This window comes from Garra rufa, chromosome 3 (genome assembly GCF_049309525.1).
Source record: "Garra rufa chromosome 3, GarRuf1.0, whole genome shotgun sequence".
NCBI classification, from domain to species: Eukaryota; Metazoa; Chordata; class Actinopteri; order Cypriniformes; family Cyprinidae; genus Garra; species Garra rufa.
Genome location: NC_133363.1, coordinates 34,404,382 through 34,423,470, shown reverse-complemented (window position 1 = coordinate 34,423,470; position 19,089 = coordinate 34,404,382). Strand labels below are relative to the sequence as shown.

The 19,089-nt window shown below is 38.1% G+C and overlaps 1 protein-coding gene across 1 annotated transcript in view; it reads left to right on the top strand.

The window, feature by feature from the left end:
* sorcs2 (sortilin-related VPS10 domain containing receptor 2) overlaps positions 1–19,089 on the top strand; it is a 243,095-nt gene that overhangs the window by 187,739 nt on the left and 36,267 nt on the right. Inside the window, exons 4-7 of the mRNA XM_073837000.1 lie at positions 11,622–11,786; positions 12,641–12,714; positions 15,490–15,554; positions 16,822–16,940. Coding sequence (XP_073693101.1) covers positions 11,622–11,786; positions 12,641–12,714; positions 15,490–15,554; positions 16,822–16,940 — 423 coding nt within the window. The remainder of the gene's footprint in view (positions 1–11,621; positions 11,787–12,640; positions 12,715–15,489; positions 15,555–16,821; positions 16,941–19,089) is intronic.

Sequence of the window (19,089 nt, the reverse complement as noted above, 5' to 3'; positions counted from 1 at the left end):
GAACCAACAATGAACAACTTTATTTTTTTAAGTAATATTAACTAAGATAAATAAATGTTGTACAAATATATTTTTCTAACTGTTAGTTCATGCTGGTTAATACATTAAATAGCGTTAACGAATGAGACCTTATTGCAAAGTGTTACTAATGAACCAGCTGGAGCAATTTCTCAATGTAATTTCCATAATGAACTGCAAGTCATTTATGTATTTTATAAAAGCTAATTAGTTTGAATGAATTATGTTACTACATACAAATAATGATACTATGATTTTTGTTCATTGTTACTGAAATGAGCTCAAAAGTTAGCAGCAGAACTGCAGAATTGTTTTTCCAAACATCCTAAATTGAACTGTTGAGAAATCGGATTTTTAAAAGTAATCACCACAATATAATTAAATTCCTTACAATTCCCATCCCTAAAAATGGACTTGAAATGACTTTTTTGAACACATTTGACGAATTTTGCTTTTACAATAGATACAATAATGAATAAAGTTTCAAGTAATAAATTGTTCTAAAAAATAATTTCAAACTGAAGGGCCTTGAAGGGCCAAACCTTTATATTAATCTTGAACAGTGACTGCTTAGAGTAGCAGCTTTTAAATGAACTGCTGTTTTAAAACCCTCCCGTCAAATCTGCTGTAACGTTGTTATCATAGCGGAGACAAAGGCACAGATGGCGCTTTTTGCACGTTTAAAGTGGTGAGCTGAGATTACTCACTCAGATCTCACTGGAGTCAGAATCAGAGAGCCCCCGCTGAGACGGGGAAGGAGATTAAGCTTTCCCTGTGGAGAATCTGCGCTGTTTTGACCTAAACAGACTGTTCGGAATTGGTGACTACATATGGAGAAATTTCCACATAGGGTCCTTCCTACTGTTATATGATAGACGTAGGTCCGTTAGGTAAAAAAAAAATTATGAGATTGTTCTTCACTGCTTTATATAACTGAGTTTTAAAGATATTGTGTTTATTAATTCACTTTCTCAACTCTATTTAACACATTTTACCCTGTTTTCAATCATTATTTGATACAATTAGAACAGAAATTGAGTTTCTACCTGTATAAATGTTATGGATGAAACAGTATTTGGTTTGAGTATTGTGTGTTTATGAGAATCATCCAGCGTAATGTAGATTCTGGCTTCGTCTATGCTTATTAATGGAGCAGAAATGATTGATCCCAGTATTGACTCTGAAGGGCATATATCATTGGCATTAGTTAACCTACCTACATAATTTATACATTTCCAAATGCTCCAATTCAGCTTCATCTCTCTAGCTTCTTTAGGATCTCAATAAGTTCCTTTCATGACTTTCACAGTTTGGATGAATTTAGATTATTCCAAGTTTGTCTTCAAGATCACATCTATACCATTAGTTATTTATATTTATTAGTAAAATAAATAAATAAGTGAATTTGGCCTACTCGGATTGTTTTCATCACAGTAGCTCCACAAGTCTCCAGTGTATGATGTATTGCTGACTAACTAAGAGACTGACAGCTATATCAATATATATTGATCATCTTATCAGCAAACTGTTCCCGCAGCTAAAATATGATGAATTATCTTAATATAACACTTTAGAATTAGACGCTTGTTTTCAATAAGTGCTTTGCAAGAGCTACTTTTCCCTTATTGGTCCCTTAAAACGTCTGTATAAAGGCTGTAGTAAGAATGGATAGCCTGAAATTAACATCTACATACGGTATCAAACTTGACCTGAAAAGTTTTAGCTTTAAAGCTGATGCGGATTAAATTGCATCATGTTTGAAGAGCTGACTACTACAAAGACATCACAACGGACATGATTTTTCCCTAAAGCCATGTTTTAATATGATCAAAGAGCCTTACACACAATATTAAGCGATAAGAGATCTTAGCCAGATCATTGTAATGTTTTTTTCTAATCACCAGCTCTGACCATGACACAAGACAAGGCATTGCATCAGATTACTTTTATGCGCTGTTATGTGCAGCGTTGAGTAGGGTGACCATATTCTGAAAATCCAAAAAGAGGACACCCTCCCCAGGATGCACCCCCCCCCCTCCCCCCAATAATAGAAATCACACATTTATTTAAATTCTTAGACACATACTGCCCTCCAAAGGCAAAGTGCAGTAACTGCGCATTTGGTCAAAATTCAGGCTTAAAATGGACTTTATGAAAACTGTTTTGTCTTGTGGCAAAGTCTCCTGATCAATTTTGTCCCAAAGAAACGAGAGTGTTTCCGAGAAACAAGAGTGTCAACATGTTTGACTAGCTGGCCTAAAAACTTTAAAAGGCATTTTTCTCTGTTTCAGTGTTGGTGTAGTTACTGCACTTTGCCTTTGGATGGCAGCATAGGTGCAGATGGTGCACAATGCTTCCCATTTATCACGACCACGAATGAACATCGGGTATTTTTTATTTTTTTTTGCAATTCGTCTGTGAAACTAGTAAACTACATTTGCGTTTTGGCATGTTAGTGACACACAGCACTTGCAGCGCAGCTCCACCTTTGTTTTGTTTTGACAACTGGGTCTTTCACGTCATCAGACAGGTACCTCAGAATAATGCCGGTGGGCAGTGGCTGCATTTAAAGTGTTCAATTAATGACGGTCAGTGAAAATGAGGTAAAAAAAACGGACATTTTATGATATTTTACAAAATCCCCCCGGACATAATTTTATAGCCAAAAAGGAGGACATGTCCGGGTAAAAGAGGACATATGGTCACCCTAGCGTTGAGCCTTATAACCAATCAAACGTGTTTCTGTTGACCTCAGGAATGGATTAGCCAATCAGAGGCGCTTCGATTAGTCAGCGCTGAAAATGCCGAAGATTTTGTGAGTATGCACGCTTGCGAATTCCTTCATCGTAAACAGCTAGGGCTGCCCTCTTAAAGTCGACTATCCGTTAGTCGACGAGAAGAGGCTTGGTCGACCAAAATTTTATTAGTCGCTTAGTCACAGAAAAAAAAATTCCACAGGAAGTGACGCAGTCTGTGACAAACAGCTAACTGCTAGTCTGTGTGGTAATATAGTACATAGGCAGGACATCCAAATGCTCACCTATCATTCAACAACCTCAAATATGTCTTTTCATCTGAAATATGTATGTAGTAGCAACTTTACATGGCAGCTCAATCTAATAATCTAATAGAAAAATGTCTGCTGTGCAGAGTGTGGAAGCTGAACAGTAGCCCGCTTAGACCGTGTTACAGTCCTGCCACAGTAGCAAATCCCACGTACAACTGTGCAAACTAGATTAAAGTGATTCTTACGTTTTAAATATGGGTATTTTTCTTGCAAAAACACATCGGATGACTAAAGGAGGCTTTTACTGCCCTTTTTTATTATGGATCGACTTGTTTTGGACTGATGGAGAGAAACTCTTGTCTATGCTATTCAGTTCTAAAGCTTGGAACTCGCATGCACGCTCACTGCATGACAGATGGAGGCACCGTTGCAGTCACTTGTTCTTAAAATACTCCGTCATTTTTGGTCATACAGATAAAAGTAATAGATCTTTCGAATCTGTAAAGACACACTGTTTATTTGTGTGCACTTACAATAACAACAAAACGTTGCGCTTTTGTAAAATAGTTAAAGCAAACAGGATGTGCTTTCTGCCGTCTCGGTCTCTGAACTGGAGCGCGACACTTTTAAACTCCTTGTATGCTTGCTTTACAGACATAAAAAAATATATCTGTATAGAGAGTGAAATGTCTACTTTTAAATGAAATAATTCATATAGAAAACAAATATTCCCAGATTATGTAATCGGTATGAAATATAAATATAAGCGCATCCACTACTGTGGAGATGACGAGTCTTAAGCCGAAAAAACAAAGAAAGCACTAGTTTATCAATATATTATTAAAACGTTAATGTAGCCTTTCCTGACTCATTTATCATCATTACGTCTGCCGATGTGCTATGGCAAGCTTTTTTTGCTTTTTTATTATTATTATGATTCATATGGTTTATTAATATAAACGTGATGCTTAAAATAAACGACTACTAGTCGACCAGAAAAATCTTTAGTTAAGGGAAACCCTATAAACAACACAATGTAAATGAAAGATTTCGTAGCTTCAGTGATTATTACAGTAGTTTTTGCATAACTTGTGCTAGACGTTTTATTTTGTTTTCTATATTGATAGTATTAATCATTATTACAATATAAAGAGTAATAATCTACATTAATTATTTTTGTCATAATATTGCAGCCCTTTGAGCTCCTGTTTTTTTTTTTTTTTTAAGATTTTTGCCTTTATTGAGATAGGACAGATCAGAAGTGACAGGAAACGAGGTGGGAGAAAGATGGGGCGGGATCGGGAAAGGTCGAACACGGGACGCCCAGAGCGCAACAGCGCTGAATGTCGGCGCACTGCCCACGAGGCTATCGGCCCCGACAAGCTGCTGTTTTTTTACATGTAAAATTTAAATACAATTTTAAACAGTCTATTGTTATTGACAACAGTTTAAAAATTGGGCAAATTTAATTATATGACATTTAAGACAACATAGTATGTTTTTTATAGTAATAAGGTGATTTTAAAAATTGTCCTTACAAATGTAAAAAATGTCCCTGGAAATCAATTCCAGGAGGCAAATATTGCCCCTTAATCGACCCTGGTTCCTTGTTTTGTTGTCCTAATGGGGATACATGATTTGCACATTTTAGAGAGCACCATGTACATAAAAACTTTATGACTATTGTCATTGCTTGTCTTGTTGATGATCCTTCATCCGACACAGATCTCATGTGAACTGAATCTCATTGAATCTCATCAAATTGTATCAGCGAATATTGTATCTCTGGCTAAGAGAATAGATGTCAGATTGTATCGTGATAAAAAGAGTAATTTACAACCTTGAACATGGAACATTAAATATCTTCTGATTGGCTGAGATTTTGTCTCGTCACACAGTAGTCTCTCTTTCAGGGTGAATAAAGTACTTGTTGCTGGAAACATGTTGCATCATTCCTGGATAGGACATGGTGTATGAAAATCGATCGTTTGATATCACCCCACACATTAACATCAGTTAACATCGGTTTAACTGTATTACTTGGCCACAGCATCTTTTTAAGAGTGTGTTTTTGAAATTTTTCTGCCAACAGCCAAGGTGTACATGATTACACCTTCCTTAGGTCATGATCACAGAGCCGAGACCCTGCAGTGCAGGAAACTGTATAATTGTTGCCAAGCACTGCATCTACAGGAAAAAAAAAACAAATGTTACATAGTAGCCCCAAGCACAAAGCTGTGATCATGCACAGTGCGAGCATTGTTATCCCTTTTTTCCTTTTGTCTTCAGTGTTTTCATGGGTCCTCGTCCCTGGTGTAGGTGTTTGATGTGTGGGCTGTTCTTTAGTCTGAGCTGAGCCATTATGACAGGCAGGAGGGACTTAATAACAGTGCTTTCACCCCAAGCATGCTCCTGACAAATTACCTGTGTGAGACCTGGATTTAGAGAAGGGTCAGTGGAAAGATCACACACACACACACACACACACACACACACACACAAGCAGAGACAAACACACATTTCCTTTGTCTCCCTTGAAACGGGAGTCTCTTCACTGGCCTCTGTACCTTCACACTATCATGTAGACATAATAGATGCTTAACGTCTATTCAAAGTGTTTGATGTGTGTGGGAGAATATTTCCATATTCCACATTCGGAAGAAAATAGAGGGAGAGGGGATCTGTATGTGTGTGATGTCACAAGCTTGCCTGTTGGCAGAGGGGCTTTCTTAAAGGGATAGTTCAGCTGAATTGAAAATAACCTGTATGCTAAAGAATGGATTTTTCACAGTTTTTTGGCCATATAGTTCTTAGTGGTGTCTATCATGTCTAAAAAGCTTTTTGCAAGGACAAAAATGTATTTTAAAGGGATAGTTCACCCAAAAATGAAAATTCTGCCATTATCTACCAACCTTCATGTTGTTCTAAAGCTATATGATGAGTTTCTTTCTTTAGTGAAACCTAAAAAAAGATATTTTGAGTAATGTCTGAGAAAGTGTTTATACAGTGGAAGTCAATGGTCATCAAAACAATCAACTCAAAATATCTCATTTTATGTTTTGCAAAAGAAAGAAAGTCAGGTTTGGAACAACATGATGGTAAATAAAAGATGACTGAATTTTGAACTATCCCTTTAAAGGAGTAGTTCAGTTCCAGAAAATGTCCTGATATTTTCTTCACCCCTATGTCATTCAAGATGTTCATGTCTTTCTTTCTTCAGTTGAAAAAAAACTGAGGTGAACATTCCAGGATTTTTCTTCATATAGTGGACTTCAATGGCAGCCAATGGGTTGAAGGTCCAAATAGCAGTTTCAATGCAGCTTCAAAGGGCTCAACACGACCCCAGATGAGGAATAAGTATCTTATCCAGCGAAATCTGTCTTTTTTATGAAAATGTATATACTTTTTAACCACAAATGCTCGCACTAGCTTTGCAATGCGCGTCTTCACACATAATGTAATCACGTTGGAAAGGTCACGTGCAGTTAGTTCTTTAGGCTACTTCTTTTTAAGAAGGGTAGGGCGAAAAACGCCATCTTATTTTTTCCTCCAACTTCAAAATTGTCTGATGTTGTTTTACAAGCATACAGTCAAGCTCAAAATTATTCATACCCCTGGCAAATTCTGAGTTAAAGTAACTTTTATTCAACCAGCAATTATTATTTTTTTGACCAGAAATGACACAGGCTTCTCCCAAAAGATAATAAGTCGATGTACAAGAAGCATCATTGTGGAAAAAAATACAGCTTTTATTTACATTTGAACAAAAAGTGGCATGTCCAAAATTATTAATACCCTTTGCAAACTGTCACAGTCTATGGGAAAATCCCGAATTCTATACCATTCCAAACAGTCCAAGCTGTTCTAAAGCATCCTAATTACCATGATTCATTGGGAACAGCTGTTTTGATCAACTCAACAGGTAAAACAGAAGCTCTCTGCTGTTGGTTTGTGGACAGTCATGGCTGACAAAGGAGCTCACTGAGGACCTGCCGCTGCGCATTGTGGCTGCTCACAAGTCAGGAAAGGGCTATAAGACCATATCTAAATGTTTTGAAGTTCCAGTGGCTACAGTGCAAAGTATTATAAAAAAATACAAGACGTTCCGCACTGTGAAAAATCTCAGAGGACGTGGTCGAAAAGTGAAAAGTGACACCTGTGCTGGCCAGGAGGATAGTGAGAGAGCTAAAAAAGAATCCAAGGATTACCACCAAGGCCATCCTGATGAATCTGGGCTCTGCTGGTGGCAACATCTCAAGGCAGACAGTCCAACAGACACTGCACACCGCTGGGTTCCCCGGACGCAGACCAAGGAGGACACCACTTCTCCAGATAAGGCACACAAAAGCCTGTTTGGCCCTTGTAAATGCTCATCTGGACAAAGAAGAAGACTTCTGGTCTTCTGTTTTATGGTCAGATGAAACAAAAATTGAATTTTTTGTCCACAATGATGTAGCCTTCATTTGGCGTAAAAAAAGGAGAAGCCTTCAACCCTAAGAACACCATCCCCACTGTCAAACATGGTGGTGGGAACCTAATGTTTTAGGGGTGTTTTTCAGCTGGTGGACCAGGGAACCTAATCACAGTAAACGGCACCTTGAAAAAGGAGCAATACATCAAAATTCTCAACAACAACATCAGGCAGTCTGCAGAGAAACTTGGCCTTGGGCGCCAGTGGACATTTCAGCACAACAACTACACAAAACGCACAGCAAAAGTGGTGAAGAAATAGTTAGCAGACAAAAACATTAACGTTTTGCAGTGGCCCAGCCAGAGTCCTGACTTAAATCCAATTGAGAATCTGTGGAGGGAGCTAAAGATCAGGGTGATGGCAAGGAGACCCTCCAACCTGAAAGAGTTGGAGCTCATCGGTAAAGATGAATGGGCAAAAATACCAGTGGAGACATGCAAAAAGCTGGTCAGCATTTATAGGAAGCGTTTGATCGCTGTAATAGCCAGTAAAGGCTTTTCTATTGATTATTGAGAAGGGTATGAATAATTTTGGACATGCCATTTTTTGTTCAAATGTAAATAAAAGATGAGTAATAATTTTTTCCACAATGATGCCTCTTGTATATCGCTTTATTGTCTTCTGGGAGACATCTGCGTCATTTCTAATAAAAAAAAAAAAACTTTCTGGTTGAATAAAAGTAACTTTAAGTCAGAATTTGCCAGGAGTATGAATAATTTCGGGCTTGACTGTTTGTGGTTAAAAAGTATGTACTTTTTTTTTTCTTTTTTTGAAAATGACATTGTTTTGCTAGATAAGACCCTTATTCCTAGCTACCTTAAAACTGCAATTTGGACCTTCAACCTGTTGGCTCTCACTGAATTCCACAATCTGGAGTAAAATCCTAGAATGTTTTTCTCAAAAACCTTAATTTCCTTTTTACTGAAAAAAGAAAGCATCAACATCTTGGATGAGATGAGGACAAGTAAATGGAAGTGAACAAATCCTTTCAGTTAATATTAACTCCATTGAGATGTTCACTTAAAACCACTGAGACTAGATTGAGTCACTCAAGCATTGGGCAGATTTGTGAATGATTTTTTTATTTATTTTTTTAAACCAGTTTTATAAACCGGATCTGCTGGTTTAAAAGAACAATAAACGTTTCCGTTTAGAACGACTTGAGGAAGATTAAATGATGACAGACAAGTGAACTACGCCTTTAATCTGTGCCACTGACTCTTGACCCCACTGTCTGTTGAGGACTCTCACAAAGAGAAGCATCTCTTCTAGGGAATCCTATTTCTCTGTCTCTCTCTGAGAAGTGCATCAGGTAAAACTAAGCCAGAATGCAAACCCGAGCAGGTCTCGGTTGTTTCAGGAGAAGCTTTCAGCATTCAAACAGCGCTCCACAATTCTCCCCTCGGCTTTGTGCGGTTGAGTATTGAAAATTTGCCGTTGCTGCAGTCAGTTTTCTTCAAGTCTGTCTTTTGTTCCAGTGGCTGAGCTCAGGTGCACAGAACAGACCTCTCTCACTCTCTCCCCCTCTTCATCTCTCTATGCTTCTCATTTTCTCACTCAGCACTGACTGGATATCTAAACTGCCAATTTGCATATGAAATTGGGTGGAAAGCAAAATTAGTAGAGCCGCATTGAGTAAAAGCAGTTACACACACGTGTACACACAGACATGTTTGTCCTTTTCGCTGGCTGTTCTGTTTACAAAGTTCCACTGCACCGAAAGACTCAGTGGAGTGTTTGAATTAGCGACTCGTTCAGAGCTTTGTTACGTGATGAATATTACTGCTGTTCATTAGCATGAGTAATTAGGTCAATACAATCACGTGGTCCCATTCGTGAATGCTATGCAAAGGTAAAGCTTTTGAACGTGGCACTTTCAGAGGAATGTTAAGACAATGATTGTTCTCTCACGTACGTGCGTAAATCCTCCAGGCTGTCTTTCATCCAATCATAAGTAGAAGCCTTGATTGTACTTAAATGACTTGCCTATTGTGAGAGAAGATCCGGTTGGAGATCTTTAAAGCAGATTATCTCATAACCGATTTCATGACCTACAGACAATTGCTAAAACCTCATTCTGAAGTGGCAGTCAGAGATCATCACAGATTTGTGATTATGCGCTTAAAGCGCCATCAGCCACCACATTCTGCCCCATGTTGTTTTACCGGCCTCCATAGCCTCTTCCAGCCCTGCCAGCTCGCCGTACTCCTCTGGGACAGCCGCAGGATGTTGTTTGATGGCTTTTATCCACAGACCACAAAGGGGGCTCTGTGCTAAACTCTGCGAATTATTGCTTTAAGAGGGAAGTTTTACAGAGAGGAGATTCTTTCCTTTTTTCCCCTAGAGTCTTTGTTTTGGGATGGATAACTTGTTTCACAGAGATCCCTTTGAGAGTCTCTCTGTTTGGCAGTCCCCGTGAGGATCCCAGCTTGTTTTTCTCTACTGGTAGCAGGTAGTGAACTTGCCTCCCGTTAGAGACGCTTCACTGCGCAGTTGGTTGAACAGCAGCGCCACTTAAAGGTAGTTAAAGGAATTGCGGCTTACAATAAAGTTCGTTTGTTTGTTTGGTGAATTCTCACAACTCTGGGACATTCAGAGGCGTTGCCATTATTCCAGACACTAGACAAGTTTTTAGATAGCAGCGTTCATTTTGTTTTTATGTCTCCTATTCATCTTTTATTTGTAGCATGCTTGACCTTTTTGCTATTTATGTGACAAAAAAATATAGATAAAAGAAAGACATTTAGTTCACTTTTAAGAAGTGGCCTTATGTAGGTTAAATGTTGTGATAAATCAGTTTAAAAGAACAACACGTAATTATTATATTTAAAACAGTTGAGTAAATTTTTCGTCAGGATTCTTTGATGAATAGAAAGATCCAAGCATTTATTGGAAATAATAATCTTATGTAACGTTATATATATGTGACCCTGGACCACAAAACCAGTCTTAAGTCGCTGGGGTATATTTGTAGCAATAGCCAAAAATACATTGCATGGGTCAAAATTTTTGATTTTTCTTTTATGCCAAAAATCATCAATATGCCAAGAAATTAAGTAAAGTTCATGTTCCATGAAGATTTTTTGTAAAATTCCTACTGTAAACATATCAAAATGTAATTTTTGATTTGTAATATGCATTGTTGAGAACCTAATTTGGACAACTTTAAAGGTGATTTTCTCAGTCTTTTTGATTTTTTTGCATCCTCAGATTTCTGATTTCAAATAGATGTATCTCAGCCAAATATTGTCCTATCCTAACAAACCATACATCAATAGAAAGCTTATTTATTGACCTTTCATATGATGTATAAATCTCAGTTTTGTCAAATTTAACCTTATGACTGGTTTTGTGGTCCAGGGTCACATATATATATTTTTTATTTTTAAAGAAATTGTAGAAATTAATACTTTTATTTAGCAAGGATGCTTTACATTGATCAGAAGTGATGATAAAGACATTTATAATTTTACAAAAGATTTCTGTTTCAGATAAATGCTGTTCTTTTCATCAAAGAAACCAGAAAACATTCTACTCAGCTGTTTCCAACATAATGATAATAAATGTTTCTTTGAGCAGCAAATCAGAATATTATAATGATTTCTGAAGGATCGTGTGACTGGAGTAATGATGCTAAAAATTAAGCTTTGAAATCACAGGAATAAATTACATTTTAATATATATTCAAATAGATAATAGTTATTTTAAATAGTAAAAAATTTCAACATTTTACTGTTTTTGCTGTATTTTGGATCAGATAAATGCAGGCTAGGTGAGCAGAAACTTATTTAAAAACAATATAAAGCTTACTGTTCAAAAACTATAGAATTAAATGGAAGTGACACACTTTACCATGGTATTATAAAATATATTAATCTTTTTTATGTACTGTTTTTTATTGAAAATATTTAAATCTTGATTGTACATACTTTTAATACAATATGTAATATCTAAATACTTTGTGGCAGCTGGCTGTATATTACAGGTTTTACTTTACTGCCTTCTCTTTTTTATTTGTTATTTAGACAAATCTGTGTCGAGAAACCCATGCTTTACTGTCTAATATGTTTAAACTAACATACACTTGACATGTGGTCACTAAAGACATTGTGATTTTTTTTGTAGGTGATCTTGGTGAGCTCCAGCATCAATGAACGTGACCAGATGCTCTTCATCAGCACAGATGAGGGTTCATCCTTCCAACGGCAGCCTGTCTCCTTCACCGTGGATACACTCCTCTTCCATCCATCTGAGGAAGACAAACTCTTGGCTTACAGCAAGGAGGCGAAGGTCAGTGATGAAAGTGTTGGCCAACACGAATTTATGCAGTCGAGAAAATTACTATTAATGACAACAATTGAAGTCAGTGTTTTTTTGGCAACTCCAAGACGGTAATATGTCTTAATTCCAGCTACATGTTTGTATCTTTTCTTGTCAGGCTCAACTGCCTGAATTAGTCTTTGTGGCTTTTTCAGTATTAATGATTTAGGTCTCGGCTGAGCGCCTTGACCAACTGTTCTCAACACATTTCTCACCCAGCTTTGTTTATGGCTATGCTTTTTGCTCTCCAACATATTGGCATCCTCATTATTAGAGTTATGAGCAGCACTGTTTGGCCTTCAGGCCATGGTTGTCTCTCGCTAAAGAGCATGTTTACATTGTTAACGGCTGGGTGAGCAACGAGGCAAGATCTGTGTGTGTGTGCGTGTGTGTTTATGTGCGCTTGATGAATTGCTGAAACCCCTAGACACTGCTTGCAACACGCTGCATTTATCATCTCTGAGATTAAATGGAAAAGACAATGAAAAGTGTGGATTTGTCTTTGTGTGTTGTTATGGCGCAGTTTGGTGGGTATTTTCCATGCAAGTGATGATCGATATAATCTCATTATAGGGATGATCAATTGAGGACAGATGCACACAAACACACACACTCAACATATGTGATTTTAATTGGTTTATATGGACAGATTCCCACAACCTAATCGTTATATACAATGAATCGCTCATCTAATTCTTACGATCCTGAGAATTTGCAAAGTGTGCTTTAATCTAATCCAGTCTAAAAATCAATGTTTATGACTAGTGCTTCAAGCGTTTCAGTGACAATAAATAGTGATTTGTTTGTCTTTCTTTGTTTTTCAGCTGTATATCTCCACCGATCTGGGTCACAAATGGTTTCTGCTGCAGGAGCGTGTTACTAAAGACAAAGTTTTCTGGTGATTTTATTTTTCCTGTATGATTTTGTTTTTTTTGGAAAATCAAATAAGCTATTTAGCAGAATGCCTGAGCTGCTGTCTTCCATACGATAGGGATGATGAGCTGTAAAGCTTCACAAAAACACATTGCAAAGGTGTGGTCTCGTGGTCACTATTTCTTTCATTGGAAAACAGCAGCTTTGAAATTCTGCTAAAAATAACTTCTTTTGTATTTCACAGAAGAAAGTAAGTCTTTCTGGGTGTCACTACTGGTTTGTTTTACTTTACATTGCCCTGTGAGACTTTCTTTTTAATTTTTTTCCCTCTTCATTCCCACTTTCTCTTCTTCCACCTTCTTAGTGGAATTCAACCCTTCTTTTATTTTCCATTCCTTCGCTCTCTGGTTATGGTTCACTGCTACCACAGCTGGGATTGAAATCCTGTACAGAAGTGATTTATTTCTCCACCTCAACCAGCCATTCTGTCTGACCCTCTCTTTCTCTTTTTTGATCTCTCTTTCCTGATCTTTCGCTCTCTTCTGCTTGTGTGCCATCCTCCCAGCACACTTTACCAGATTCACATACACACGATATACGATTCTGGATAGTTTGTCTGTGGTTAAAACTGATAAAAGACGAAAAAGTCAGCTCCCTGTCAGCATCTGCCATAATAAACCCAATGTTTTATTTGGCTGGAGGTTTTACAATGACACTGTAAATCTAAAGCTGTTTTTACTCTATTCCTTAGCAGCAGGGGGTTTGATAAGGGTCGTACCCCTTCCCTCTCCGCTGTCTCCAAACCTCTTTAGAACATCTCAGAGAATTGCTTAGAAGACGCGACAGAATCAGTTCATAGTGAGGGTTGTGGCTCTCTTGTCCTCCCAGTCTGCTGCCTCGCTCATAAAACAACAGAAAGGGAGGTCTAGAGAGGAGAGAGCATAAATCAGCATGGCTTTAATGGACAGGGACGCTGTCTGGGTGGGTGGTCCATATTGTGCGGTCAGGAGATGAGTCTTGAGCACATTGCAACTTATTATGTGATGATGAGACATGACGGTAAAGTAATCTGTCATAAATTAATGTGGAGCAAGATTATGTAGCCATTATGCTGCTGTAAATATTTTTACATAGTAAAGCATTGATTTAGAAAGATTACAGGGATTTAGAACAATTATTTACAGCTGAAATGCTGAAAAGCACACTGTCAGATATATACATTAAAGGATTAGTTCACTTCTGAATTCAAATTTTCTAATAATTTAATTACCCTCATGTCATCCAAGATGTTCATGTCTTTATTTCTTCAGTTGAAAAGAAATTAAGGCTTTTGAGGAAAACGCATGCTTTTTTTGCCCCCAAACCAGTTAAGCGCAACTCTATGGAAGCCCGTTTCCACAACTGAATTAAAAAATCAAAAAGATAATTGCAACTATTTATTTCGCAATTGCGAGTTTACTTCTTGCAATTATGACTTTTTTGTGAGATATAAACTCACAATTGTGAGTTAAGTCAGAATTGTGAGATATAAACAGGCAATTCTGAATTTGCATGATATAGACTCGCAATTGCAAGTTAGAAAAAAAGTCAGAAATGCGAAATATAAAGTCGTTGAACATGTCAGTCTTTTTTTTCAGAATTAAACTTTGTAACTCACAATTGCAAGTTTATATCTCACAATTCTAGTCACAATTCAAGTCAGAATTGTAACAAAAAGAATTGCGAGAATTGTGAGATGTAAACTCGCAATTGCGAGTTCTTGCAATCCTTTTTTTAAATCACAGTTGTGAGTTTATATCCCACAATTCCGTGAAAAAAGTCAGAATTGCAAGATTTAAACTCGCTTTTTTTTCCCTTCAGAAATGGACCTTGTAACTTGCAGTTGCAAGTTGATATCTCACAATTCTACGAAAAAAGTCAAAACTGTGAGATGTAATTGTGAGTTTATATCTTACAATTCTGAAAAAAAAAGTCAGAATTTTGTAGCTGTGAGTGACAATTTTTTTTTTATTTTTTTTATTCAGTGGCGGAAACAGGCTTCCATACAAGCCTCACCCAGCAGCCGATTCTAAAGATTTCATTGATCTTGTCAATCAAAGACTTAACTGCCTACACAATCCTGAAACAAAGACTAACCCAACCTAAATCCGAACCTTAACCACTGACAGGACATCCTAACAAATAGCATTACTGTTTGTCACAACCGGATTCATCAGTGTAATTTCTGAACTCTAAATGGAATGCATGAAGTCTGAACTCTTTGTGACAGGTGACTGAGTGTTTGAGTTGAACAATGGATGACAAAGGAAACAGAACCTTCTTAAAAAGTTCTGTTAATGTCCTGCTTGTTAAAATGCTTGTAAAATAATGTAGGTTTTGTGCAGGTTTACTGAGCTAGAACTTCACTGAGCAGCTTTGTAACCTCCAAACAATTGTGTTTAACAACACTAGACAAAAGACACTGAGCTGTCTGCATTCCTTGAAACCAAGGACTTTGTATGTTTCTGTTTAAAGGGATAGTTAACTCAAAAATTACATCCATTCTGTCATTATTTACTCACTATTATTTCCCCTTTTTTCTTTTGTGGAACACAAGATGAAATTTTAAAAAGCATCAGCGTTAAAACTTCAGAGCTTTCCCTTTTTTGTTAAATCAAGTCATTGGAACAACATGAAAGTGAACAAAATGATGACAGAATTGTAATTTTCGAGTGAACTATCCCTTTAAGATGTCCTTCTGTGTGTGAGTCAGTCTTGTTTGATCCTCTCAATGTGTTACTAACTGTACGCTTTGTTTAAGGGCCGTGACGGGGGTGGATGTGGATCCTGATTTGGTTCATATGGAGATTCAAGACATCGGTGGCGGTAAGGGAGCTCATATGTTTATAGAACAGCGCATTTCAATTCAATTTTACATACCGTATCAAACCACTGCGAACAAGGGCAGATGGGATGTTTTAAGGCTTCAGCTTTGCCTCATTCAAACAAACCCCTTTCAGCGAAATTCCTCCTGGCTGAGCTGTTTTGTGAGGCTTGTGTTTGTGTGTGCGAAGGAGACCAGGCGTACAGATACAAACTGTTGCATAGAGCTCCATCACACTCAAGCCAGTGAAGGTTAAACGCCAGCTGACAGTCACATTGCAACCTGCAAACACATACACTCAACCCCCTAAGGAAGGTGAGAGCTGTGTCTAGCCAGTATAAAAAAAATCACACTGGACACATACATCAAGACCTTCTGCTGATAAATGAACTTTTGTGGCTTTACTCTGGATCTGTTGGGTTTGTGTCACTGACAGATGCAGACCTCAAGTGTTGTTTCTTCAGCTCAGTGGCTCCTTCAACCTCTCATAGGATGTGCTGTGTGTGTGTGTGTGTGTGTGTGTGTGTGTGTGTGTGTGTGTGTGTGTGTGTGTGTGTGTGTGTGTGTGTGTGTGTGTGTGTGTGTGTGCACGTCTGACCTTGTGTGACAGAAGACAGAAGCAAAGCGCTCAGCCATTCTAATTGCTTTTTAATGAATTTCTCTGCTGTACTGCTTTGATTAACTATTCGTCCTCTTCAGTGAAGTAGTCTTCCCGTTTGTTTGCCTAAAATTAATAACAAAAAAATAAAACCACAGAGAATGAGAGGAAACAACATTATAAGAATAGCAATTAAGTTCCCCACTTTGATATATAACCTTTGGCCATGATTTTTGGAGTATGCATTCTCCTCTAATTTTTTCATCATTATCCAATTGGGTGTCATTTTTGTGCACGTTTGGAGAATTGATACATGTGTGTGTGCGGGTGTGTATTGTTGAGGTTGCTGAGCTAGCTGTTGTGTGAGATTCTATGCAGAAAGGCCACATCAACAGGGCACCTCGGCACTGTTTTCCTATAATTAATTTTCTGCCATTCTGGAGCAAAGCAATGTGCCCAGTGAGGATCAGCTTCAGCTAATTTTGTTAAGAGCTCCATGCTTTTTTTTTTTTTTTTTTTTGCAGATATTCATCTTTGGAATGGCTTCCAAACACTCACTTACAAAAGCTGTATGATCAGACAGAGACATGAAGATTCTTTCAAACTTTTGAAAGTCAAATTGTTACTTCTTCTAACCATTTTTGTGTGTGTGTTTTTCTGTCTTTCACCAGGATACCTTTATGTGACGTGTCTCATACAAAATTGCTCTGATAAAATGGTGACGGCACAGTTCTTGGGGAAGATTGACCACAATTCCCTCTCAGTGCAAGATGAATACATATTTGTGAAGGTAAAATTATAGTTTATCACTTTTATTCAGACAGATCCATTCAGACATCAGAGAGTACAGTAGATTATCTCCTTAATTATTATTATGTTATTATATATTACATACTCAGTATCACAATATACACTAACATAAAACAATTGAGGTCAATAAGATTTTTTTTGACATTGTCACTTATGCTCAGCAAAGCTGCATTATCAAAATAAAGTAAAAAGAGTAATATTGTGAAATATTATTGCAGTTTAAAATAATAGTTTTGTTATTTTAATATATTTTAAAATGTTACGATCCTTGATTCTAATGCTGATTTGGTGCTCAAGAAATATTTCTTATTATTAATTATTAATGTTTTTTCTGCTAAATATTATTGTGGAAATATTTTTTTCAGGATTCTTTGATGAATATTTTTGATGAAAATTAAAAAACAGCATTTATTTGAAATACACTGCCGTTTAAGGCCACGATCACACCGAACGCGTTTTTGCAGTGAGAGGCGCCTTTTTTGAATGGTTTTCTGTTGGCAGTGAGCGTACTGCGTGCTGCTTATGCGCCCCGGGCGCCTCGCGTTTTCGCCGCCTTCTGCGCCTTGCGTTTTTGCAGAAGCGCTCTGAGCGCCTGAAGTTGAAAAAAAAAAAGCAACTCTGAGCGGAAAAACGCCCAACGTCATTCGCGTTTTTTCCATTGTCCAATGGAATGAATGGAGAGGCGGGCCTTCTGTTGTGGTGACGTAAGTTTACCATTGCTTAAAAAGTCCGGAGACTGCAAGAAATGGAGGAGAAACTTTTGGTGTCTGTCGTGGGTAACCCGGAGATGTATTTTTTAGGGTTTCTGCTAATATGACAGTTTAATTAACAGCAAAAACCAAAGATTTTAGAGCGCTGGCACTACAATCCTTTGATTTGACTGACAGGACAGTTGTTTTGGTCGTTGCCTAGCAACATAAAACAACGGCAGCACACTGCCTTTTTTTAAAAGTCACCAAAAAAAGGCAGTGCTGTGCGCCTCGCGTTTTTAGAACTAAAAGACATGTTCGGTGTGATCGTGGCCTAAGGGGCCGTTCACATGTCGCGCCTAAAAACGCGTGGAAAACGCTAGGCGCGCCGCTTTCTTCCTTATCAACAAAGCGCTCTGGCGCTTGCGCTCCGGAAGCGTCTGCCGTTTCTAAGCAACCATCAGCTGCGCTCTAGCTCCAAGCCTATGCGTCTCCATGCATTGTTTCTTCTATTAGTGTCAAAATAATGGGGGCTTGACAAATCATAAAGTTCAGGAAATCCCTGGACCACAATGATGAGCTGCTCCTCCATGTTTCTACAGAGGTTTCAATGTAACGGAAAAACGTGAGGAAGCTGCTGATTGGTTGGTTCATGTCACATGACCTGCGGTGCGCTTGCTGCATTCTGAAAAGTTGAGATGTTTTTATCTTGATGCGGCGCGGACGTAAAAAAAACGACCGCGTCGCTTCCATTATGCGCGCGCAAGCCGCGCGTCTACATTTGAAATAACGAATTTGAGCGCGCAAAAGACACTACATGTGAACAGCCCCTAAGGCGGGCGTACACGGTGCGATTTTTGAGGTCGTACAAGCTCGCATGCGATTTTTTTGGTTATCGGAGGAAATCATCTCTTCTCGTATGGTCGGGGCTCGTATGGTGTGTGAGAAATTACGAGACGAGCAGAGTGCCTTACGAGCACTTCCCGACCTCACGATCATTTTTAAACATGTCAGAAAAACTTCGGGAGCTGTCGGATTGAAGGCGTGACGTGTGTACTGTTGAACGAGCCGATTTGTTGATCAAACTGGAAATGACCAATCAGAAGCTAAAGAAAAGAAAACCATAGAAGAAGATGAACATGACAGCGCCACGGCGACTTGGACTATCGAGAAAGAGGATAAACTTGCTGAACTTTGGCAAGAACAGCGAGCGCTATATGATGTATCGATCGGTGATCGATCACCTATTGTTTGCTACAGCTATTGCTAGCTATTGTGGTGGCCAACTAGCCCCCTCGACGTGCATAATACTATGTTAAAACATACATTACAATGCTGTACAGTGCTGTAGCATTGCAGTTCCAATGTCTTTAATCCATATGCTTGTTAGCACTGCTGTAGAGGTGAAGTTTTGTCAAGTTTGCAACGAGTGTACACACG